General features: G+C 59.6%; 1 protein-coding gene across 15 annotated transcripts in view; it reads left to right on the top strand.

Annotated features, from left to right (window-relative positions):
• The window catches only part of TNS1 (tensin 1), a 220,542-nt gene that overhangs the window by 112,250 nt on the left and 88,201 nt on the right, over nucleotides 1-20,091 (top strand). For 11 of the 15 annotated variants that reach the window (XM_084892503.1, XM_084892501.1, XM_084892499.1 and 8 more), the window contains 3 exons: nucleotides 1,629-1,670; nucleotides 13,077-13,118; nucleotides 14,126-14,176. In XM_084892503.1, the coding sequence (XP_084748629.1) occupies nucleotides 1,629-1,670; nucleotides 13,077-13,118; nucleotides 14,126-14,176 (135 nt within the window). Of the gene's footprint in view, nucleotides 1-1,628; nucleotides 1,671-13,076; nucleotides 13,119-14,125; nucleotides 14,177-14,584; nucleotides 15,216-18,875; nucleotides 19,006-20,091 lie in introns of those variants that run through there. The other 4 variants (XM_084892500.1, XM_084892492.1, XM_084892504.1 and 1 more) reach the window with 3 other exon arrangements.

Genomic DNA, 20,091 nt, shown 5'->3' with positions numbered 1-20,091 from the left:
AAAATTATAGAAGGGGTACACATGTCAAAAGTTTGGGAAACACTGGACAGGGTGAGGGACCTTTGCTGGAGAATGGGTGGGGAGGGGGGGAGCAGGTGGGCGGGGAGCAGTGGGAGAGACAGGGAGCCTGTAGCATGGCCGCGTCAAGAAGCAGGATGCTTTCAGCCTCTCCGGCCTCCCGGAGTTCAGGGCACGAGTCACGTGGGTGTTGTCCCCTCCTGAGCTGGGGTGTCAAGCTGGGGTGTCAAGCTGGTCGGACGGCAGAAGGAGCTGGCTGAGGGGGGCCCCTGTGAACAGCCAGCCCCAGGCAGGGCTGTGGGCTGTCTCCGTCTCTCCTCCACCGGGTGGTGACTGGGTGGGAGTGGAGGCAGCCACCCCCTTTATGGCCATCCGCAGCCTGTGACCAGACCCCCTCGTGCCCCAGGGAGAGCCTCCCCTTCGCTCCCTCTGCGGGCCCCGGCCTGGTGCTCGGGTCAGGAATCGGAGCCAAGATCGAGGTATGAGCTCCAAGAAAAACGTGTCCGGGCTAGAAAAAAGGAACACATTGAGTCTCTGATAAAGGCCCTGCTAATTGTCAGGGTAGAGGCTTGGCTGCGGCTGGCGGAGGGATGTTATCTTAGGGTAGGAGCGAGCCCGCCCTCCCTCCCCCCTCCCCCTCTGTCTGGAGGCCCCAGTTGCCACCTGCCCGCCCCCCTCCCCCCAGGCCATCAGAGAGGAAGAGGAGGATGATGATACAGTAAGAGCTCACCCATAGAGAGTGCTTTCCGCTCCCCGGCCTCTGTGTTTGTGCGGGACGGGGTGGCTCCCTCGGGGAGAGCTGGCAGGGCCCGTCACCCACCGTTTCCCACGTGCTTTGGGGAATTGTCGCTGCATGCCCTCTGACCTGTGGGCGAGACTCCTCGGCCTTGGGGAGCACGAAGAGGCGAGGCTTTCTTTTCTAGAGACCTTACATACATTTTATTTATTTATTAAAAATTTTTTTAAAAAAATACATTTTATTGAGTTTTTACAGAGAGAAAGAGAGAGGGATAGAGAGAGAGAAACATCGATGAGAGAGAATCATCGATCAGCTGCCTCTTGCACACCCCCTCCTGGCGATATGCCCGCAACCAAGGTACATGCCCTTGACCGGGAATCAAACCCAGGACCTTTCAGGCCACAGGCCGATGCTCTATCCACTGAGCCAAACCGGTTTTGGCTTAAATACGTTTTAAAAAAATTCCAAACACATCTTCCCATATTGCAGAAAGTTTAGAAAGTAGCACAAAGAAAATAAATCCTTATTTTTCTTGCCATTGAATCCCGTGATGAAAACTCGGGTGCATTGACCTTCAGACTCTCAGCATCTGCATATTTCTGCAACATTTGAAAACAGAGACGTGCGTTTCGTTCTTACCTTCCGCAGCCCCCCTCCCCACCAGCGGTGCTGCCTGAGTATTTTTCCATGCTGCCACGCGATCTCCCAATGGGCTCTCGGACGGCAGGGGGTCTGTGTGCGCGCTGAGGGAAGGGGCGCCGTGCACGGAGGCGGGTGGCGGTGGAATGATCTCAGGAGGCCCCCGCCCCCCCCCCCAGCTCTCCATGGGAATGAGAGACGCTAACCTTGCCTTTCTCTGTTCCTCCCACAGGTGGCTGCCCCATGCATTCCTCCATCCAACCATGAACTGGTGGTGAGTGACAGTCCGCTCCCTACCCCGCCAGCCCCTCCTCCCCTCTGTCCTCTGCTCCCAGCTGCCGCTCACTTCAGCCCCGAGCACGCTGGCAGCCCCCAAGGGTGCCCGCTAATTAGGTAAGGGAACGGAGGGGGCCTTGTTCCGAGAGGCTGAAGCCAGGCCGGGAGGAAATGAGTCATGAGGTCCCTTCTGATGGGATGCAGGGCCTCCTGCTTCAATCTGGAGACCGAAGTCCTTGGAAAAAAACCATAAAAGGGCATCTCGCCCGTCTGCAGGCCTGGCCAGGTGCCTGTTGTCCCGGAGCTTCCAGAACCAGGGGCTGGCATCTCCTCCCGCCCGCTTGGTCCTGGGTCAGGTACCCTCCACGCAGGGGAGGGCGGCGTGACCCACAGAATCCACCTGCCTGGGCAGCTGCTCTCGTTCAGGTGGCCTGTCCCGCCTCCACGCTGCTTGTCTGATTCTGCTTTTCTGCTCTTGGGATTCCTCTCTTCTCCCCCAGTGGGAAAAGCACGGACAGGACAGGGCTCCCGCGAGTTGTGGCCTGATCCCAGCTGGGCTGATCTGAAATGTTGGGAGCTTTCCCTCCTGCCTTCTTACCCGTCAGAGGCCCCTCCTGCACCTCACCCGCGGCTGGAGGTGGGCGGGGCCTGGAGGCTGGAGGAGAGGAACCTGCATGCCTGCAGGTGTGTGCTTGTGCATGTGTATATGTGTGTGTGCGTGCACGCGTGCATGTTTATGTGTATAGAGGAGAGTCATGGAGGGGCCCTGTGGTCACAGTTTGACCCCCTGGCAAGTGACGACACGGATGTGGGTGGGGACCTGGGGAGGGACCAGGGTGTCATGGGGCCCGGCAGTGACAGGTGTCTGCACACCTGTGCCATGACCTGCTCTGCCTGGATGCTGGCATCTCAGCCAGGCCACCTGGTCTCCTGCCACGTGGCAGTGGCCCAGTCCCGCCCTCTTTCTGGACATCAGTCTCCCTTTCTGCCACACAGATGGCTGAACTAGATGCCTGAGAGGCCATCTCCATGCTGATAAGTCTTCCCTCCATTCAGGGCTGTTAATGGAATGGAGTTAAAGTCTGTGTGCATGCTGGTGGCGCGCTCTGCACAGGGGCCCTGCCTGCCGAGTGAGCCCCCTCTCTGCAGCGGCCCCTCCTCCCTCTGGGCCTCCGCTCTGCCCGGCTGGGCCGCTCCAGAGTGGGGTGTTATTGCTTCAGCAGAGCCCAGCTGAAGGTCATCTGACTACAGCGGCGGCGGGTGTAGGTGGGGGGCGGGCCGGGTGCTGCAGGGGTGAGGCCAGGGTGCAGGCCTGGTGTGGAGCTGCCAGGGAGAAGTCTCTCTGGGATTTCAGAGAGACACTGGAGGGCGGGCAGGAGGGGTGAGGTGGGGTGAGCAGACCTCTCATCATTCCAACCCAGCTGCCACTCTGCCCGGAGAACAGGATGTCCTCGGCTGGTCTTGGGCGGCGGGTGTGTGTGTGTGTGTGTGTGTGTGTCTGGGTTTGGGGCTGTCCGGGCAGAAGCCAGAGGCCTGGCCACCAGGAGAGAGCTTGGTTTATGTGAGGAAGGGGCAGGGGTTGGGACAGGAGGGAATGGTTGGCATTCAGCCTGGAGGCTGCGGTCAGCACCAGGAGGACCTTCTCCTCTCTGTGATGTGCCCCACCTGTGCCCAGGCTCTGCCCTTTGCGGAGGCTGGTCAGCCACCTGGTGGGGAAGGGGCTGTGACGCCAGATTGTGCTTCCAGAGGTTCCCCCACAGGAGTCAGAACCGCCCCCCAACAGTGGTCAGGAGCAGGGGAGTTTGTGTGTGTGTGTGTGTGTGTGTGTGTGTGTCCCCCGTGGATCCCAGCTTCCCCTGTGGCCTGGACACATTGCTTAACCTCTCGTGACCTCAGTTTCCCCTCTGCAGATGGGGAGTTGGAAATACTCCTTGCCTTGTAAGGTTAAGAGAGTAGGAGGAGCAGTTAACCCGTTGAGTTAATATGTATTCAGGAGCCTCCAATGGCTGCCCCCTTGGCTGGGAGTGACAGTCCCAGGCTCTCCCAGTGGCTGGCACAGCCCTCCAGCAGAGTTTCCTCTGGGACCGCACCTCCCCCTCGCTCACTCCAGCCAGAGCCCTTCTCCTGGGTCAGGATGCTGCCTCAGGGCCTTTGCATCTGCTATTCCTTCTGCCTGGAATGCCCCCCCTCCCCATACCTTCAGGGCTCTTTCCTCCCTCAGGTACTATTCAAGTGTCAGCATTTTCTTTCCCTCAACAACCTTATCTCCCTTCCCGGCTCTCTCTGCCTCCCAGCATGCTTCGCCATCTGATAAGTCTTGTTTGCTTATCTGGTTTAAGAGGCTCCCCCTACCCCCGCCCGCATGTCCATCCCATGAGCAGGGATTTTTCCGTGTTGTGTTCAGTGCTGTGTCTGGCACACAGTAGGCACTCAGTGCAGGTTTACTGAGTGACCGGGAGACAGGCGTTCAGTGGAATGCCTGGGAGATGAGGTGCTAATGCTGGAAGCTCAGTGCCCTCCTTCCCCGGGGAGTGAGAAAGTGGCCCAGGGGGAAAGGGAGAAAGTCTGGCTCCCCCCAGAGAGAGCACTGAGCACCTGTTTCCTCACAGCGGGCGAGGCAAGTGCTCTGAGCGGGTTCAAAGAGGGAGGAAAGGGCGGGCTGTATTTTTCCTTCCTTTCCCATTCTCTGCCTGCCCTTCAGCCTCCGCAGGGCTGGACTCAGGCCGCCCTGCCCCTTCCCTCTTGCCTCACACTGGGTGACTGTCTGTCTGTCATATGTTCTCTATGTCCCCAGCTCACCCACTTTGCTTGAATCCTTGGGAAGCACTGGACAGGGTGATGGACCTTTGCTGGAGAATGGGAGGGGAGGGGGGAAGCAGGTGGGCAGGGAGCAGGAGGAAGAGGTGGGTGAGGCCAGGGGTGAGGGTGAGCCCCCCTCCGCCCCCCAATCAGGACCATCATGCCTGGACACAGGATGCAGCCCAGCCTCAGGGCTCTGCCAGCCAAACACTCTTTCCGGCCTGTGCCAGGCCAGCCAGGGCAAAGTGGCTTAATCTTCAACCAGTGTTTTCGTCTTACTCAACAGACGAAAGGCCTTTGGGAGAAGGTCCTGTGGTCACGTCCCTCCCGGGGTCCGTGGGGGGGATGGAGAGGGAGAGCGCTTGTTTTCCATGGACACTCTGATCCTCGGAAAGAGCTGAAGCAGCTTTCTTCAGCTTCTGAAAAACAAGAGCCAGAAGGAATTTCCCCAGGGAGATAGCCAAGCGAGTGGCCACCAACGCCGGCCGATGCTGAGCCCTCTGCACGTGCAGCCTGGCGCCCAAGGGACCCGGACTGGAGGGGACGGGCCAGCCCGCGGAGGGGGCTTGTGATACCCTTGTGCATTGGAGGGTGGGGCGGGTGTCTGATGGGGGAGCAATCCCTTACTCAGTTTGAACTTCAAGCCCTGATGAACTCCATCTGAGGGCCCTGAGGGTCCTGGTGGCCATTTTTGGGAGATTCTTAAAAACGATGCAAGGCCAGGAGAGAGGAGTCTGAGAAAGCCTTTAGAGGGCAGTTGTGAGCATTGCCTTCCAGAGGATTCCCAGAGTGGCGGTGGGGGTGGTGGGGGTGGAGGTGGTGGAGGTGGTGGTGGTGGTGGGGGTGGTGGGGGTGGTGGAGGTGGTGGTGGTGATGGGGGTGGAGGTGATGGAGGTGGTGGTGGGGGTGGTGGGGGTGGTGGTGGTGGAGGTGGTGGGGGTGGTGGGGGTGGTGGTGGTGGAGGTGGTGGAGGTGGTGGTGGGGGTGGTGGGGGTGGAGGTGGTGGAGGTGGTGGAGGTGGTGGTGGGGGTGGTGGGGGTGGTGGTGGTGGAGGTGGTGGGGGTGGTGGGGGTGGTGGTGGTGGTGGGGGTGGTGGGGGTGGTGGTGGTGGTGGGGGTGGGGGGGTGGACATCCCAGTTTGTGCAACAGCTAGAGTGGCTTCCTCTGGAGAGGGAAAATATGGGGGTGGAGGGGGTGCAGAATGGGAGTGAGGACGTGCTGAAGGGCAGATTTGCTTATTTTCTGTTGCTCTCCAAAGCCAAGCCTAGTAGGTAGAGCTTCCCATAGAGAGGAGGAGACTTGGGTTAAAGAAACAGCAGCTGATCGGTGTTTCTCTCTCATCGATGTTTCTAACTCTATCCCTCTCTCTTCCTCTCTGTAAAAAATCAATAAAATATATTAAAAAAAAAAAAAGAAACAGCAACGCTCTCTAACACCTAAAATGGCACAGTGGGGGGCCATCATGGGGGTCGCTGTCATGGGGACACATGCTCACTGACACCTCTTAGGGGGAAGGCAGCTGCTGATGGGAGGGTGTCCTCCTGGGGAGTCTCGGACAGAAATGCTCAGGGCCCACTGAGGTCCTGCCCTCACACTGGGCTCTGAAGGGACACGGTTTCTGGAGGTCCAGGCATCCATGAGTGTGCTGACCACTTGCCCTGTGACCCCCACTGGGAGAGGCCCCGGTCCGATGAAGCGTCCTGCCCTGGGGGACCATGCAGGGGGGGTGGGGAGAGAGAGAGAACTATAGTATGGAAACAGTTAGTGCTCAGCTGGGAGGTTCTGACCAGAGGTGGCCTTTAGGGTCCAGGGCAGGAAGTGACCAGTGTGTGCTGCGATGGTTGAGGAAGTCATATACTGAGTCAGGGTAAGACTTCAGTGATGGAAGAGAGGAGAGAAGAAGGAGAGAGGGCCTTCTGATCAGAAGGTGGCAGGGCTGAGGCAGAGCAGGGGCGGGGCCTTGGTACCAATGACCAAGACCGATGGGGCTAACCCAGTGTCCTTGCTGGGGAGGCGGGAGGGCCAGGCCATGCCGTCTTACCTCGGTGGCCCTGGCAGGGGCGCTGGCGGGACCAGCCTGAGTGGGAATAAGCATGGCATTCACGGTGGGCAGAGAGGAGGTGTGAGCAGAGAGAGAGGAGAGAGGGGACAGCAGTGAGATCCTCCCTAGGAGGAAGGGGCCACAGGAGGGAGGAGTCCAGAAGTCCTATTGGGGAACTTGAACTCGATGAGCTCAGCACTCAGAGCCCTGTGCGTCCTTGAGTGGGGAAATGAACCCAGGCGGTGCCGAGAGCCGGGAGTCAGCTGCCAGCTGTGGGGTGTGGCTCGGCGGTGAGGGGGCTGCCAGGAGGAGGGCTGGGGGCGCCAGATGAGGCTGGGACAGGTGCTCCGCGTGGGCACAGGCGGCCAGAGGGGCCTGGAGGAAGGGCCTACAGCAGCACAGGCTCTCAGGTCCCTGGCTGACAGGTAGAAGGGCATCCAGGGGGGAGGCTGGCAGGAGGCAGTGAGAACTATTCGGGCCTGGCCGGGCCGGCCTGGCGAGCGTGTGTGAGCCGGCGGGGTGGGAGTGCCCGCAGTGGCCCAGCCTCAGCCAGGAGCTGGGCACTGGTCCCTCCGGGGGTTGAGAAAGGCCCTAGGACAGGAGTGGGCTTGCCCAGGCCCCTCCCCGGGGGCGTAGGAAAACCAGGCATCACGTTTCATTGATCACATCCCGCCTGTTCTTTCTCCCTGGCCGCCCTGGCCTGCCCGGGAGGGGACGTGGCCCCTGGGGCAACTTCACCCACACACTCAGGGGGCCCTGGCTGCTGGCCGCTCTCCCACCCAGGGGGTCCAGCCCTGCCTCTCTCTGCCCTCCCTCCAGCCCCTCATCCTCCCGCCCCCATCCGCTCCCCACCCCGGGATGGTGGGAAGGTGAGGGGCGAACACAGGCTTGGAGGGGCAGACCTGAGCTCCTAGGGAGCTGGCCAAGTTCACCGGAGACTTGGTTTCCTCCTTTGCCAAACGGGGTTCAGAGTGCTCCGTCTGCTGCTGCTGCGGCCGCTGCTGCAGTTGCTTTTGTTATTATCTGTTGATGCCCCCCCTCCAGACAGACTGTGGGGTGTGTAATGTGCCATCCTCGCCATGCCCCCTCTAAGTGCCCAGTAAGTGGCACTGCCCTTCTCTCTTGCTTTCAGCCCCCTCCCTCCATCTGCTTAGGGCTCTATTTTTAGAACCACTGAGCCTGGAATAACCCGCGCCGGGTCCTGGGGCCGAGGACATTCCGGCCCCCACGGCCCTGCCCGCCAGCTTCCTTCCCCTCCTGGTGGGTTGCGCTGCCGTGACCTCACGGTTCGTTGCCATGGCAGCAGATGTGATGTCACAAGGTCTTTTGACCTGAGAAATTGTCCGGATTCCAGGCCTCCCAGGGGGCGGGAGTGGGGAGAGCTGGAGGGGGGAAGGGGAGCGGGTGTGAGGAGTTTCTGGACGGAATGTTCCTTTGGAGGCTGAGTCCGCATTCTGCGCCAGCCCCCTCCCCCCGGCCCCCGGGCTGGGGCGCCTCCCCCACCCGCGTGGCCCTCTGTCTTTTCCTTCATCCAAAACAGCAGCCCACAGATGCATTTTTCCCGGCCCACCCTCCCTGCAGGCCGCCAGCGTGCCCTGCTGCACGAACCTCCAGGCTGGCACCTCAGCCACCCCAGCCTCGCACAATGGCCCTTCCGGGGCCCGTACAGCGGGCAGCGGGCCAATGCAGGCATGGAGAGGGCGTGCATGTCTTTTTTTTGGGGGGGGGGCTTTTTAAAAATTTTATTGATTAAGGTATTTCATATGTGTCCTTTTCCTCCCCCCATCCGAGACATGCATGTCTTTTTGGGGGAAAAAATTGAGGAAAAGATGTGCAGCTTTCCCTTACCCACCCTGTGGTTCTCAGCCCCTCACATTTGGGCAGTCCTCTCTGTTGTCTGACCTCCGTCTCCCCTGCTGCAGCCCACTTCCTCCTCTTCCTGCGGAAGTGTGCTGCAGACCCTTCCTCTGGAGGACCGGAGACCATTCGTCTCCAAGGCGCAGAGAGCTTGTTCCCAGCAGGAGGGCAGCTGATTTGAGGGTAAGAGGAACTGAATGGAGAGCATCTCCCAGGAGAGACAGAGCATGAAGGGCTGGAAGTAAGGAGCAGGGTTCTAACACCCGCCCTCTGAGCTACCTATGAGCTGTGTACCCTTGGGCAAGTTATTTAATCGGGCAGACCATCAGTCTCCTCAGCTGTAAAATGGGTTCATGCTTACCTTGTGCACAGTGGTTACGCGGATGGCTATGAGGATGGATGATGACCACGGAAGCCGAGAACCTAATACTATGTATGCTCGAGGCTGCACTCACACTAAGGAGTCATTGTTGTTACTGTGTTAACATTAGGAAAGGCATGTCCAGCCCAGGGCCAGGATGAGGCAGGCTGGTGAGGCCCTCGGGGTGCAGAATTCACGGAGGCCTGGCTCTCAGGGCTGTGTGGTGCCCTCTGCCCTCAGCACTCAGCACTCCCCTGAGTCCCTGCGTCCTCACTCCAGACTCCCGGGTCCGGGATCCCAGAGCAGAGTGATCCCTGAGGAGCAAGACTTGGGTGTCCAGTGGCACTAGGTCCACACCCGGCCACTGGTTCCCGAGCCGAGTTCAAGCTGTTCAGTTCGGAGGCCAGGGGCGTTCTGAAGACCCTGTGGGGCTGTGGCCAGCTGCTCAGGAAGTCTGGGTCCTTGAGATGTAGGTTTTTTCCTGGGACTGGGCCGTGGGTAGGGACAGTCCCCATCTGGGCTCCATCTGCTCAGTCCTTCTGCAGTGGAGCCTCAGGAGGAAGGAAGAGAGGGGCCCATGGGGGGGGGGTGGGGGTGGGCAGGGTGGAGGGGCTGCGAGGGGAGCTCAGCCAAGTCCAGTCCTGCCTTAACCTTACCCTGAGAACCCGGGCCAGTCAGACCTCTCTGCCCTCCGGAGGGAGGGGACAGGGTCTGAAGTCCCTCTCGGAGCTGCTCTGAGGAGTGGTGTGGAGGACGGAGGTGTGCACGTGTGCGCGCACGTGTGGGAGTGGGTGGGTGTCTGTGTTGCTGAAGGGGCTCTGCCGGCCATTGGAGCTCTGGGGTGGCCACCTCAGGAGTCCACAGCGGGGGTCCAGAGCTCCCCTAGAGCATGCCGGGGCCTGGGGCAGGCCTGGCTTCCGGGAGACCCACCCTCCTGTGACCAGTCCCTTGCCTCTTTCACTCCCCGGCGGCCCAGCGCTGGCAGTTCCTGGGAAACAGAAGCAGGACTTCAGTCCCGGCGGAGGGGCGGGGAGGGTGGTAGTCCGGCAGGCATGCTGGGCCGTGTTTGCAAACACGGCAGGAAGAGGCTGGGTGTTTAGGTCAGGAAGGGTTTTTGGAAATTTTTAGCTCTTCAGAAAGCATCTCAACCAGTAAGTTGAAGGCATCTGATGGCTGGCAAGCGTCTCCCCATGGCCGGCTTCCAGCTGGCCCGGGGAGAGGGGTGGGGGCCAAGGTTACGGTGCTCGGATGATTGTTGGCAGGGAGAGAAGTTTCTCTTGCACTGCTGAGGCCTGTGGCTTCCAATATTGACTCCCTGGCCTGCTTTGTGCCAGACCTGGGAGGGTGGGCTGGGGCAGGAGGGTCAGGGTGGGGCAGGGTGGGCCTCGGGCGGGCCTGGGGAGTGTGGGGTGGGGAGGATAAATAACTGCCGGCATTGACTGGACACTTTCTAAGCGCCAGGCCTGTTCTAAGTGCTTTGTGTGCCTCCTCCCATGTGCGTCTTTCAACATCGGGCCCCTCTGTCCCATTGAGGAGCGGCGAGGATGAAGTGACCGGCTGGAGGCCACGCAGTGAGCCGTCCAGCCCGGTGCTTCTCAGAGGGCCATCCCCAGACCTGGCAACCTGTTAGAAATACGTAGTCTCGCCGAAACCGGTGTGGCTCAGTGGATAGAGCGTCGGCCTGAGGACTAAAAGGTCCCAGGTTTGATTCCGGTCAAGAGCATGTACCTTGGCTGCAGGGGGTGTGCAAGAGGCAGCTGGTCGATGATTCTCTCCCATCGATGTTTCTAGCTCTCTATCCCTCTCCCTTCCTCTCTGTAAAAAATCAATAAAATATGTTAAAAAAAGAAAAAAGAAAAAGAAATGCGTAGTCTCGGGTCCCACCCGAGTTCTATTGGATCAGCCCTCTGGGGAGGGTCCAGCCCCTGTGTGTCCACAGCCCTCCAGGTGCTTCTGAGTCACGCTCAAGTCCAAGGTGCCCTGGCCCACACTCTGCTCTTCAGGAGAGTCATGGCCTCCTGGGAGGTTCCCCCAGCGCTGGATGGGGACTCCTGAGACCCTGCAGTATCCTGGGGCGGGCACTTCCTCTGCGGCTCCTCCATCTCACCCCACTGCTGTCCTTTCTGAGCAGCCTGTCTGGGGAGGCTGGCTCAGGAGCCTGAGAGTGAGGGCTTCGGAGCTGGAGAGCTGGGTTCAGATCTCTGCTCGGCTCTGCAGACTCTGCAGACAGAGGTCCCTGTGCCTGCCCCCAGGTGTGTTCCTCCTTCCCCCGAGAGGAGGTGGTCCCGCCCAGCCCCTGGTCTCCCGGGAGCATCACAGAGCCCTGGATCAAAGGGACAAGCGGGGGTCGGAGGGCCAGCATTTCCAGGGGGCTCATTTGCCCCCTGCCCGGTGGTCTGTGGCTCGGCAGCGGGGCTCTGGGAGGTGGCTGGGCTGGGACTGGATGGAATGTGCCATCTTTATTCCTCCAGCGCCATCCTCAGACTCCAGGGGAGCCGACCTGAGGCCTAGAGGGGCTTCCTGATGTGTCTCCCCAACTCCTGCTCCATTCCTGGACTCTGACTTCGCTCATCCATCCTCAGCTGCCTGCCTGGGCCCTGAAACACTCCCCGGAGGTTCCATCCCCTGGGAGGAAGCTTTGGCCTCAGCCACCCGTCCTCTCTCCAGGCAGGAGGGTAACGTCTGGGCCGTTTCCAGAGAGAGCACGGCTGCCTTCAGCTTAGCCGGCCTTCTCCCCCGTGTCCGCCTCGCCAGTTCCCCCCCGTGTCCGCCTCGGCCAGTTCCCCTGGCGCCAGACCCTCTCCGTGGTCACTCTGTCCATTCCTCTGTCTTCACAAACAGCTTGTCCCCACGGTCCCGGGCGGGGCGAGGGCAGGCGGTTCCTATCCCGAGACAGCCTGTCTTCCCTGGGCCCACACTCGTCTCGGCAGAGGCCCGCTCCGTGACCTTGGCAGTCCTGCTCCCGTCCTTCTGCATGGCGCAGGGGCCCAGCTAATGACTTTGCTGAGTAGAAACTGGTCAGGAAGTGGCCTTGGAACGGGAAGTTTTTCTCCTGTTTTTGGCGGGGGGGGCGGGGGGGGGTGTGTGTGTCCTAGGAGCCTTTAGTAGGAAGCACTTCTGTTGGTCTGGGCAGGGGAACGGTGGCCCTGGGGCGAGTGATCCCATAATCACAGGCCCTGGGATGAGGGATATGGCACATGAGTTCGTAAAAATGCTGCTCTGAATATGGTTTGGAGGCAGGTGGGATAGAATCACAGATAAAACAAGACATATTCCTATGATGTGATTATTCATGCGCCAAGGACCAGACAGATGGCACTGACAGAAAGGCGTCCTGGAGTTGAGAGAGAAGGCCTCCTCCATGAAGCCCTCCCTGAACGCCTTGTTGAGGTGTTCAGGGAGGGCTTCATGGAGGAGGAGAGCTTGTGGGAAAAGAGGGGCAGCTGTTCCACCAGGAAAGGCCTGGATGAGAGAACAAGCAGAGGGATGTAGGGGGCTGGTCTGGGCGGAGCAGAGCTTTTGGGCATGAAAACAGGTCTGGGAAGGGGCGGGGCCCATGAGGGATGGTGGTGTGCCGGAGTGGGTGGGGGCCTCTCCTCCCCGGCTGCTGCCATTTCAGACAAAGAGGGAGAAGCACAGAGCCCAAGGCGGGGTTGTCCCCATGAGTAGTTGACGACTTGGGCCACTCCTTTAACGTCTGCATGTCTGTAAAGTGGGCCTCAGAAGTCACCATGGGCCCCGGGGGTGTGCTCAGTGGTTGGAGTGTGGGCCTGCAGCACGGGAGGGTCCCAGGTTTGATTCTGGGTCCAGGACACGCATTTGGGTTGCGGGTTTACCTGCCATTCCGTTAGGCTGTGTGCAGGGGGTAACCAGTCATTGTGTGTCTCTCACATGTTTCTCTTTCTCTCTCTCCTCCTCTCTCCTCCCCTTCACCCTCTCTGAGAAGCAATGGAAAAAATATCCTCAGGTGAGGATTGAAAAAAAAAAAAAAAAGGTAATAACGGTGCCTGCATCACAGGTGCTGGTGGTGGCTGAGACGGTCTTGGTGGAGGCGCCGGGCACACTGGCACAGTGACGGTCACTGGCTCCTGGTTCCTTTCTGAACCCTCAGCGACTGCCTGAGTCAGAGGCCCAGGCGATGTTTGTCCAGGTGGATGTTTACAGTGCCGATGGGAAGCTTTTTATTTTCCAAACTGTGCCTCCCCACGTGGGACAGCCAGGTTCCATCTTGGGGTGGCGTCATGTCCTGAGAGCATTCTGCCCGCGTGGCCGCCGGCCTTGGAGAGGGAGCTGGCCTGGGGGTGTCTGTCCTGAGGCCTCACACCGCCTTTTCCCTCTGTCCGCAGCCTGTCCACGCGGAGAGCTCACCGAAGAATGTAGTGGACACGGTGAGTGACAGCAGGCCCCGGGCGGGTGGCGGGGAGCGGCCTGGGAGGCGGAAAGCGGAAGATGGATTTGGGGAAAGGGAACGGATGTGTTTGGGGACATCCTTCTGGAGGAGACTGGGAACGTGGGGGAAGTGGGGGGGCCATGGGTGACGCGGGGAGCTGGTGCAGCATTTGGAAGTGGGTTGCTGGAGAACTAGGCAGCAAATTAAAGTTTTCTAAAAACTCAGCAGCAAAAGTTAACATTATCTAAATAATTCGCCATCAAAGTGACTTGAAATATGTACAGCTAATAATTATATTCTTTATTCACACCTCTTAGTATGACTATTCATGTTCCATTGCAGAAGATCCAATGTTTGACTAAGGAGGCCGCCTTAGTCCCCACTAAATAATATATAGTTTGTGCACTATATTGTTTTTTTGAAATAAGGAGAGGCAGGGGTGGGAGCGGAGAGAGAGAGGCCAGCGGTTAAATATGGGTTTCTCTATTAAATATGTAGGGATTGAGAAAGCCAGGCAGATCTTTCTGACGAAGCAGAGAAACAGACAAGCTCAAGGCTGCGAGGAGGAGGAAGAGGGAAAGTCCGTGGGCCCCGAAGTGGGGGCGGGTTAGCAGCTGTGAGGTGTCCCCGGTGATGGCTGGTGGTGAATGGCTTGGAGCGGAAGACTCCTCCGAGCTCCTAATTGGGTGACTATAGACAGATCGTGAGCCTGTCTGTGCCTCAGTTTTCTTATCTGCAAAATGAGAAGAATAATATTTCCCAGAGTTTGTTGTGAGACATGGAGAAGAGGGTTTGATTAGCTCTGAGAGGCCTTCAGTGGACAAAGAAATGTTAAACAGCCAAGTCTCCCCCACCCCACTCCACCCACCCCACCCCACCCCACCCCACCCCACCCCAGCCAGGCCCTTCTGCAATCCTCTGCCAAACCCAGCAGGTGAAAGACCTAGTGCCTTCTGATTACCGTCTTTGACTCCCCTTTCTTACTGTCTGTGTGTCTCTCTCCAGGGAGAAGGAACCTTCCGGGGTGAGAACACTCGGCAAAGCCTTGAGGAAGACGTAAGTATTGGGGGGGGGGGGGGGGGGGAGGGGCAGAGAAGGATGTGGCTGGGCCCCTGGCGCTCAGAGGGACTGGGGATGGGTGGGTGGTAGCTCACACCTCTCTTTTCGGTGGGGTGTCCCTTCCTCCTCTCCAGAGGGCAGGCAGGGTTGCCCAGCTTCGTTGCTGAGCAAGGGAGGAGGGGCTGGGTGAGCAGACCCCATCTGCTGATACGCTGGGCCTTAGCTTTGGCCTTGGCCTCCAGCTCAGCTGGGTTCAGAGCACTTTTGCCCATCACTTTGCCAGGGTGGGAGTGGGAGGAGGGCGGGCTCTGTGAGGCCCTGTTGGGTGGTGGGAGAGCAGTCGCCAAGGAGGACGGTGACTGTAGGGACCAAGGGCAGAGATGAAGAGGTTCTCTCGAGCCCTTAGCGGGTCACCAGGTCTTGGGGAATTGCATGCTCTGCTTCTTTGGAAAGAGGAAAATGCAGAATCCTTCGTGTGGCTTAAGTGCCAGTGATTCAGGAAGAACCTGGAAGGTGGGCCTACTGGTCCACCATGCTCCTGCTGCCACGCATTTCTGCGGGAAGCCAGTGAGCACATTTCTGAGGTGGAAGGACCCAGAGGCGGGCAGAGGGGCCCTCCCACGGCCCTGCTCTGGGCAGTACTTGTGGCGGGACTTGTCCTCACGCCCCGGGAGCTGACGCCCGGCAGAGCTGGCCCTGTTCTTCCTTCCCTTCTCTGACAATTCGCCCCTCTGCTGGCCTCTCCATCCTTGCCCGCCTTGATCTGCAGAGGAACAGGGAGTGGTTTTGGCGGTTGGCACAGGGGGAGCTGTTGATGGCATGAGGCCCTATCATCTGACAGCTGCCTGACCCATGGTGGGGAGGGCCCAGAGGGAGGTGCTGGGCGGCAGGCGGCAGCTTCTGCAGGCGGCAGCACTTCTGCGGTGAGCCCACCGCCACGGCCTCCTGGCCCGGGGCAGCCTGCACCGCGAGCGGAGGCGTCCGCAGGGAGAGCGGGAGCATGCCTCTCAAACTAGAGGGGAAGGCTCTGCTCAAGGTAGGAGGGGGCCTGCGGGCCCAGGCACACGCTGGAGAGGGGCCCGTGTCCGAGTCCGTGATGTTTCTGGGGCTGCAGTGCGGGGGGAGAAATGAACTTTTTGTGTGCCTGCTACTGAGGATTGACTAGCTTAATGCACGCAGAGCACACGCTATGTGCTCGTGAATGGTAGCTGTCTTATGACTGCTGTTTGACGGAGGGTCAGGAGCGGGGCTGGGTAGTTTCTGATCCTCGTGACAACCCCTATGGCAGACGCTGTGACCCCATTTTGTAGATAAGCAAACAGAGGCCTGGAGGGGCTGCATGCCTCCTCACTGCCTTCTCCATTTCTTCCGGGGGCCGCTGCTTAGGCTTGGTGTTGCCAGGACTCCCAACCTTGGTGGGGGGACAGGGTGATGGTGTTTGAACCAAGACATTTAGCCAGTGGTCTACAAACTCTTGTAAGTTCTCTGGAACTGCTGCTCCCCCCATCCCAGCCCGGGTCTGACGGGCCCGGAAGGTCAAGCTGCAGCAGGAGAGCGTGAGGTGAGACATCAGGAGGAACTTTTTGACACGAAGGTGTGTTTGACTGTCGTCTGGGGGAGGACAGAGGTGGCTGTGTAACTGGGACTGGAGGTTTTATCGAGGAGAGAGTTTTGTTGGTCTGGGATGGATGTGTGTGTAAGGGGCGGGGAAGGGTGGTGTCCTGTCAGGATCAGGGAGGAGAGACCCGCGGTGTTGTGTTTGTTAGTCTAGTTTAAGGGGTGTGTGAAAGGCAAAGCGGGCTCTGGAATGGCCTGCGTACTGCACAGAAGGAGAGGAGACCTCGGTGTAAGGTCCCGGACATCTGCTGTGGGTTGGATGACCTCAGGGTGATGGGGTCCGCCCCCTGCCCCGCGGTGGGCTCCCCGCAGTCTGCCGCAGGTGAAGGGGCAGGGCGGGGGGGTGGGGGTGGGGAGTGCTGGGCCTGCGGCTGGGACAATACGCCTGTTTGGTTGAGCTGTTTTCCTGTCTCTGGCCCGTGGCCCAGGACTCAGGGCAGGAATGGCTGTTTTCCTCCGACGGCTGGTGTGCGGCGGAGTTCGTGGATGGTGTGCTGTGTCGCACTTTGTTTTGGAAAAATCCAGGCTGGTGGGCAGGAAGGAGAGAGGAAGGGGTGTGGCTGGAGGGGCTGGTGCTGGGGGAGGGGTGGCCGCTGGCCTCAGAGGAGACATAGGAATGGGGAAGGGCTCCTGACGTGGGTTGTTCACCGATTTCTGGCTGCTTACACACCCTCCTCCCAACCGTGCCCCCTGGGGCCTGCGGCTCAGGAAGCAGCTTTCCTTTTGGTCCAGGCTGTGTTGTGTTTGGTCTGTGGACCTCAAAGGCAGGCGGGACTCTTCGCACACAGTGGTTGCTCCAACCAACCCCACCCAGGCCCCAGCGTGCCGCTCCTTGCTGTATGGGGGGGTGAGGGGGGAAGGCAGATCAGAGCCTAGGGTCATGGTCTTTGAGCGCTCGGGGATGGCTGAGTGGTGATCAGCAGCGAGGACCAAGGCGAAAAGAGTTGGCTGGACCTGCAGTGGGAAGGGTGAGGGTTAGACAGCAGGAAGAACTTGCCGGTAGTCAGAGAAGTAGGACCTGTTTTGGTGTCACTGTGGAATTTCCGTTAGTGGTGTCCTTTCCACAAAGGACAGACTATTTTGGTGACAACAATAGGGGAGCGTTCTTCTGGGCGCACAGGGAATTGGATCAAAAGTCCTGTTACTGATCTACGTCCTGGTAGGGGCTGGGAGGAAGTTCAAAGCCCTGTGGATAGAGCCGAAACCGGTTTGGCTCAGTGGATAGAGCCGGTGGACTGGAGGGTCCCTGGTTCAATTCCGGCCAAGGGCATGTACTTTGGTTGCAGGCACATCCCCAGTGGGGGGAGTGCAGGAGGCAGCTGATCAATGTTTCTCTCTCATCGATGTTTCTAACTCTCATCTCTCTCCCTTTCTCTCTTAAAAAAAAAAAAATCAATAAAATACATATTAAAAAAAACAAACACAAACAAAACAAAACAAAACAAAAACAAAAACCAAAGCCCTGTGGACAGAGAGCCCTGAGAGCCTCAGTGAGGAAGGAGTGGCATTACAGGCAGACAGAGAGCTTATTTTTCCTTTCAAAATAAGATCCTCGTAGTCCTCTTTGCAGAGCCCTCTGACAGTCTTCCCTGAGGGCTCATTGGGACAGGTCAGCGGTGTGGAACCACGGGGAACTGTGCTGCACCCGTTTCACAGATTGCTCAGTGAGACCGCGGGGCTGCGGCCGCTGGGCTCCGGCGATGAGCACCTTTCTTCATAGAACAGCAGCTCTCTGAGGTCAGGGCACTCCTCCCCCGGGGCCCCCCGGGGCCTAGAACCCTGCCAGGCACACGGCCTGCGGCACGCAGGTGGAGTTCACTGAGAACGGGAGCGGCACGGAGCTGGGCGGCAGGGATGACCACATCGCTCCCCGTCCCCGGCCTCTGGGAACGGGCCTGCATGCCGAGGCACGCCGAGAACGCCCGCTTCCAGCCTGTGTGTGAGGTCACCTGTGTTTTCCGAGCGTTAGGCTGTGTTTGCTCACAGCTGCCCCCCCCCCCCCCCCCCCGCTCCCCCTCCTTCTGGTCCTCCCGTGGCTCCGGGTCCACTGACGCTCGGACGTGCCACCCGTGCACGTCTGCTTTCTGCCGGCGAGTGTCACATGCCCCCCAACTTTGCAGAAAACAGGAAGCCCCGTCAGTGAGAGGGCAGCCCAGTGATTCATCGGCGGATGACCATCCAGCTGTTCGTCCCCATCCTCTGCTGGGGTCACTGTGCTGGGCAGCTTAGCTGCCCCCCCGGCCGGCCTGCCGAGGGAGCAGGCTTGGACTTTGCCTTATCACCTCTGGAAGCGGTATGGCCAGACTCGGTCGGGGCCAAGTTTTTATTTATCCTCCCCGGCGTTTTTTGGGGTGGGGAGGCTAAGGAATTCGGAGTGTTGTAACGTTGGGAGGGGGGGGGGGGGAACGGGAGCCAGCTCTCCTGGCCTGCTCATCCCTCTCACCCGTGTGCGGTGGGAGCTCCAGGCCTCCTCAGCCCCCCGGTCCCCCCGCCAGGCCCGTCTCAGTCTCCTGTCGTCTCCCCGTGCTCCCTGCGCCCGGACCCGTGGTCCTGGCCTCACCTCCAGCCTTGGCTACGGCTGTGGCATCCAGTGGTTGCAGCAGCTGCGGTGGCCTCCTCCGAGCGTGGCTGCGGCTCCGCAGCAGATGAAACCCGAGGGGCTATTTTTAGCGGGTGGCCCTGGCCTGGAGCAGGGCCCGCGGCCTGGGGAGGCTCAGCGGCTGCTCGTCAGGGCCCGGCCGCCGAGGGAGATGAAGTGTTGGGTTTCTGCGTTCCGCTGGGTGGGTAGTTTTGGAACGGCCTGGTTTGGGGCTTGAAAACCAAACACAACCCTCCTCACCCCCCCACTCTCCCCCCCACCGCCTGACTCATGCAGCCCAAGTCCTCAGGGCCAGGAGAGCTGTGGAGACAGAAACTCTCTGCCCCGACAGCCAGCCAGCCCCACTTGGCGTTTCCTCCGCTGCCCGCCCAGGCCCAGCCGCTCCGGGCTGGGTGGGAGCCCGGGCCGAGGGGACTCGGGGTGCAGCTTGCGCCCTGCCGGTGGATGGGGAGACCTCTTAGCGGAGCTGCCCTGACTTTGGGCTCCGCTGGGAGCTGGGCCTCCAAGCCCACCCCCTCCCGCCTCCGAGGCTCTGCAGGGCCTGGAGAGGGCTGAAGGGGGTCCAGCCTGCAGTCTGAGGGTGAATCCTGCCAGCCGCCAGGACGTGGGGGTGAGTCACCGTTGCCTCAGTTTCCCCTTTCATTGGCAAATTGCGGTCCCGTCTCCAAGAAGTGGTTGGCACTTGGTGGTTGGGAAAGACTGGTTCCCGGGAGGCCCGGGAATGCTTGGACAGTGCCAATGGGCTCAGAGGGCTTGGCTGGCCCGGATTCTGGGAGCTGGGAATCCGATTCTGTATCGTGCGGTGGCTGAGAGGATGGGCCGCTGATGGTGGAAGTGATACGGGGTTTGATTTGGAGGTGGGGTTTGCTTGTATCCCTACCTGCCCTTTTAATTGTACTGATGTAATAACAGTAACCACATCTGCACAGAGTGGCCAGATTATTAGGATCTCTGAACGCATAGTAATCTGGCCAATCAGTGTATTTGTGTCTCCAATGGGGACCGAAAGTAGTCTAGACTCTTGCTGGAGATCAGCTATCTATTTGCCCTGAGCTTTCTACCAGCTGGTGCAAAGGGGAAAATTGGTCAGGTGCACGATTTATAGTATCTTTTCTATCAAATAAATGAGGCGTTCAAGAGAAGTACCCTAAGTGGCCAGGTTATTATGCGCTCAGTGACCATCATAATCTGGCCACTCAGTGTGTGTCACCGTTAAGTGTGTAATTCCTTTTCCTCTTCAAACAATCTATGCCCCCACTTTACATGTGACACCCCAGAGGCTCAGAGCGTTAGGCAGGAAGGCTGCCCAGCGGGGCGGAGGGCCTCAGCCTGGGCTTCCTCCTGTGTCGTCGGGTGCCACGGCATGTTTTGGACACCAGCTTGGGTCCCTTCGCCTGGTTTTGCATGAGCTGACCGCCCTGGAAATGGGAGCAGGTGAGGGGGTGGCATACGACGGGCGGTGGGTCCTTGGGGGCACGGTTTGCTGCCTGAGCCGCTCTCTGTAGGTGCCCGCTGTGCCTGGCCGCTCTGTTTCTAACCCTCTGATGGAGCGACTTGTGCTGCTGCTTTAAAAAGGATGAGTGTGTGCCGAAGACGGTTTGGCTCAGTGGTAGAGCGTCGGTCTGCGGACTGAAGGGTCCCAGGTTCAATTCGGGTCAAGGGCATGTACACTGGTTGCGGGCACATCCCCAGTAGG

Source organism: Pipistrellus hanaki (genome assembly GCF_964339955.1).
Source record: "Pipistrellus hanaki genome assembly, chromosome: 8".
NCBI lineage: Eukaryota > Metazoa > Chordata > Mammalia > Chiroptera > Vespertilionidae > Pipistrellus > Pipistrellus hanaki.
This window is presented reverse-complemented; position numbering and strand designations above follow the sequence as displayed.